Below are 5,451 nucleotides of genomic sequence, written 5' to 3' on the forward strand. Positions count from 1 at the left end.
ATTATAATTTCAAATTGCATGTAATAGAAGCCTTGAATTTAATAATGCTAGACTTTTTATTGTTTACTTAACACACGTGTAATGAAAGGATTGATTTAATTAATGGTTAAATTTGAAGACTCATTATTAAACCAAATTTTATTACCTTTATTGTAAACTATTAATGTTTTTTATAAAAATATTAATATTTACTTAAAATAAAATTTTCATTAATTTAAGCAATTCTATAAGTTAAACAAAGAAAATAAAATGTTTCTTATTTTAGTATTTGGCACAAGAATAAATTACATTTCTTTGTAGATTATTTAAGTTATCGTATGAATTATTTTTTAAGAATATTATATTGAAGTGAGTATTTTTATGATTGCTTAAATTTGGCACTTAAAATTATTTAAAAAGTAAAATGGAAATTAAAATTATGCTGCTCCTATTATTTAAGCTGACAACTTGTAAAGAAAATAAAAAATATGATACTAATTTTTATGATAAAAAAATAATAATATTCAATAAATTGTATATTTATTTTTCTCTTCTATCACTATTCTTAAAATATCACCACATAAGTAAATGAAATTCAGGAAAAGATTTTAATATATGAAGACTTGTGGTCTAAAAATTAAATAGCTAGGACCATAGATAAATAATTTCAAAAACATGCCACACTTCTAGTAGATCATATCCTCTAATTTACATTTTAAGTTAAATGTGATCTACAATACGTGAAGAAATTTGGACCAAGACTTATAAAAGGAAAAACTATGATTCAATAATTATGATAGACCAAGTTAAACAAGCATTTTACATTTTTTTGTATCTCACTAATTAATTTTTAATGAAAAAGAAAATACTATGCAGGTTAAAATACAATTAGAAATAGACGACATAACAATTTTTCCAATTAATGACAATGAAAATTAGTCTTTTTTCATATATAAGAAGAATATTATTTTGTGAATTAAAAAATGGATCAAAATAAAATAGCTAGATAGGAACGAAATAGTCTTTTTTTATATAGATTTTTTAACCGAAATAATTTTTAAATTATATCCTTTTTTCTATAATTGATGTATTCATCATTAATTTTTTCCTTGCTTACTTAATTCTAAACATTTGTAGTCAATGATAAGGAACTTGATATGAAGGTAATGTGGTGACCTATGGTTCAAGTTGAAGAAGTGGGGGGACATTGACATGAACTTGGTGGAGTGGCCTATGGGCTATGGATGAAGTTGAAGAAGTCAGAGACCTTAATATGGGTGGACTTTGTGGAGTGTCCTAAGGTTAAAGATGAAAAAATGGAGGACCTTGACATGGACTTGATGGAGTAGTCTATGGTTCAAGTTGGAAAAGTGGGGACCTTGATATGGATTTGGTGGAGTGGCCAGCGGTTTCTCTAGGAGAAAATTTTGTTTTCATTTCTTTTATTTTGAATAATAAAAATTTGATAGTTTAAAATTAATTATGGGTTCAAATTGCAAGTAATAAAATATTTGAATTTTATAATGCAAGACTTTTTGTTATATACTTAACACAGGTGTAACAAAAGAACTGATTTAAATAATAGTTAAAATTTGAAGACGAATTAAGCTAAATTTAGTTACCTCTGATGTAAATTACTCAAAGATTAAAAAAATTATTAATATTTTTTTGAGATAAATTTTTCATTGATTTAAGCAATTATATACGGTAAATTAAAATAAAAAATGTTTCTTATTTTAGTATTTGGCACAAGAATAAATTATATTTCTCTATAGATTGTTTAAGTTATCGTATGAATTTGTTTTTTTTTAGAATATTAAATTGAACGTGAGTATTTTTATGATATTTTAAATTTGACACTTGCAATTATTTAAAAAGTGAAATGGAAATTAAAATTATGTTTCTCCTCTTATTTAAGTTGATAACTTGTAAAAAATACAAAATACGATACCAATTTTTGTAGAAAAAAGTTAATATTCTTTTTCACACTTCTTTTTATATAACTAAGTAATTTTTATATGATAAAAAAATAATATTCAGATTTAAATACAATTAGAAATACATGATACAACAACCTTTCCAATTGATGACAATTAAATTTAGTCTTTTTTCATATATAAGAGAATATTATTTTGTGAATTGAAAAGTTGATCAAAATTAAATAGCTAGATTGGAACGAGATAATCTTTTTTTTATATAGATTTTTTTAAACTGAAATGGTCTTTAAAGTACACCCTTTTCCTATAATTGATTTATTAATCAATTATATATTTTTTCCTTGCTTGACTTAACTCGCAATAATTGTTGTCAATGACGAACTTGATATGAAGGTAATGGAGTGACCTATGGTTAAAGTTGAAGAAGTCAGACCATAACATGGCTGGACTTTGTGGAGTGCCCAAAGGTTCAAGATCAACAAATGGAAAACCTTGAGATGGACTTGATGGTGTGAGCTTTGGTTTAGAAGACAAATTTTCTTTTACATTATTTTTAGTTTGAATATTGAAAATTTGATAATTTAATATTAATTAAGGGTTGGAATATCATGAAATAGAAGACTTGATTTTTTCTTTTTTTAAAAATATTGGACTTTTACTGTTTTCGTAACAAAAGTTTAACGAAAGGATTGATTAAATAATAGTTAAAATTCAAAGTTTAATGATACCAAATTTTCATTTAAGCAGTTCTATAGGGTAAATTAAAATAAAGTGATTCTTATTTATTTTTGTAAAAAAAAAGCTGTACCAAAAAGAATGTTATTTATTTTAGTATTGAGCACAAGAATTAATCATATTTCTTTGTTATTAATTTTTTTTATGAATTTAGTGTACATAGGAATTTTAAAAAAAGAGATAGATACAGTAAATGCATAATTTTTCGTATTCTAAGAATTAATTCGGGAGAATTGGATAATTAAGTCGATAATTTAAAAAAGCCAGCGTAAAAAAAGAAGTGAATTAAAATGTTAAAAAAATATTTTAGTATTTGTCACAATAATAAAAAAACGTAAAAAATAATGAAAGTGAAAAAAAAGGCTTAAAATATAATTGTTGTCTTTTTTTAATATGTTATTTTAGTTTTTTTATTTTTAATTGAAATATTTTATCTCTTATTTTTAAAAAATCTTGTAATTTTAGTCTTTTTATTTTTCAATTGAGATATTTTTAAAAAATATGTCATTTTAGTCCATTTGATCAAATTCTTGTTTTTAATTAGGATATTTTGTCCTTTAAAAGTTATTTTGAAGAAACCAAGAAATACAATAAATTTTATTGATTTTAATAAAATAATTATTTCCTATTCTAAGAATTAAGTCAGAGAATTGGATAATAAAGTCAATAATTAAAAAAAGGAAACGCCAAAAAAAAAAAAAAAGACACTTGCATCAGTATAAAGGAAACCGTTCTAAGAAGTGAATTAAAATATTAAAAAAATATTTTAGTATTTGGCACAATAATAAAAAAGGTAAAAAATAATGAAAGTGAAGAAAAAAACAGGCAGGGCAGCAGTATAAATAATAGAAGTTTGATGATTTATATGCAGAAGCAACAACTACACTTGTTTTCTATATATTCTTGTGTGATCATGAATTCCTCCTCCATTTATATTCTTGTCTTTGTCCAGCTTTGGTTGTTAAGCTTACCATGCAGAGAGAGTGTGTGCATCCCAAGTGAGCGTGAGACACTTTTGAAGTTTAAGAATAATCTCAATGATTCTTCAAAATCTTGACTTGTCTGGAAATTCATTCTCATCTTCTATACCTGATTGCCTATACGGTCTTCATCGTCTCAAGTCTTTGGAAATTCATTCCAGCAACTTGCATGGGACTATTTCTGATGCCCTGGGAAATTTGACTTCTCTTGTTGAACTTCATTTGTCAAACAATCAACTTGAAGGAACCATTCCAACTTCTTTGGGAAATTTGACTTCTCTTTTTGCACTTTATTTGTCATATAATCAACTTGAAGGAACAATTCCGACTTTTTTGGGAAATCTCCGCAACTCAAGGGAGATAGATTTAACAATTCTCAATCTCTCTATTAATAAATTCAGTGGAAATCCATTTGAAAGTCTTGGATCACTCTCTAAATTGTCATCTCTTTGGATTGATGGCAATAATTTTCAAGGAGTTGTCAAGGAAGATGATCTCGCAAATCTTACAAGCTTGACAGTGTTTGATGCATCAGGGAACAATTTCACTTTAAAAGTGGGTCCTAATTGGATTCCTAATTTTCAACTTACCTTTTTGGATGTGACATCATGGCAGATAGGTCCCAACTTTCCATCGTGGATTCAGTCACAAAACAAACTTCTATATGTTGGACTGTCTAACACAGGGATTTTAGATTCTATTCCCACTTGGTTCTGGGAAGCACATTCTCAGCTTTTGTATTTAAACCTCTCTCATAATCATATCCATGGTGAGCTTGTGACTACAATAAAAAATCCAATATCTATCCAAACTGTTGATCTAAGCACAAATCACTTATGTGGTAAATTACCCTATCTTTCAAATGATGTGTATGACTTAGACCTTTCAACCAATTCATTCTCTGAATCCATGCAAGATTTTTTATGTAACAATCAGGACAAGCCAATGCAATTAGAATTTCTCAATCTTGCATCAAATAATCTGTCAGGAGAAATACCTGATTGTTGGATTAATTGGCCATTTCTAGTGAAAGTGAATTTACAAAGCAACCATTTTGTTGGGAACATCCCCCCATCCATGGGTTCCTTGGCAGACCTGCAGTCTTTACAAATTCGTAACAACACACTCTCCGGAATATTTCCTACCAGTTTGAAGAAGACTGGCCAATTGATATCCTTGGATCTTGGAGAAAATAATCTTTCAGGATGTATTCCAACATGGGTTGGAGAAAAGCTCTCAAATATGAAAATCCTCCGCCTTCGATCAAACAGTTTTTCCGGTCACATTCCTAATGAAATATGTCAGATGAGTCTTCTTCAGGTTTTAGACCTTGCAAAAAATAATTTTTCTGGCAATATACCCAGCTGTTTCCGTAACTTGAGTGCCATGACACTAGTGAACCGGAGTACACATCCCGGTATCTATTCTCAAGCACCAAATGATACACAATTCTCTTCGGTATCAGGTATAGTTAGTGTGCTACTATGGCTAAAAGGAAGAGGAGATGAGTATGGAAACATTCTGGGTTTGGTAACAAGTATTGATCTGTCAAGTAACAAATTATTAGGAAAAATTCCTAGAGAAATCACAGATCTAAATGGATTGAACTTTTTGAACTTGTCCCACAACCAATTGATTGGTCCTATTCCAGAAGGTATTGGTAATATGGGATCGTTACAAACCATTGATTTTTCGAGGAATCAAATTTCTGGTGAAATCCCTCCAACCATTTCTAATTTGAGCTTTTTGAGCATGCTAGACGTGTCTTATAATCATTTGAAGGGAAAAATTCCAACAGGAACTCAATTGCAAACCTTTGA

General features: G+C 28.0%; 1 protein-coding gene across 1 annotated transcript; it reads left to right on the top strand.

Moving 5' to 3' along the window:
- The first annotated feature begins 3,688 nt into the window (after window positions 1–3,688).
- Window positions 3,689–5,451, top strand: LOC121173707 (receptor-like protein EIX1). Its single transcript, XM_041010402.1, has 2 exons — window positions 3,689–5,285; window positions 5,414–5,451. The coding sequence occupies exons 1-2, from the start codon at window positions 3,689–3,691 to the stop codon at window positions 5,449–5,451; spliced, it is 1,635 nt and encodes a 544-aa protein (XP_040866336.1).

This window comes from Glycine max, chromosome 16, assembly GCF_000004515.6.
Source record: "Glycine max cultivar Williams 82 chromosome 16, Glycine_max_v4.0, whole genome shotgun sequence".
Lineage (NCBI taxonomy): Eukaryota > Viridiplantae > Streptophyta > Magnoliopsida > Fabales > Fabaceae > Glycine > Glycine max.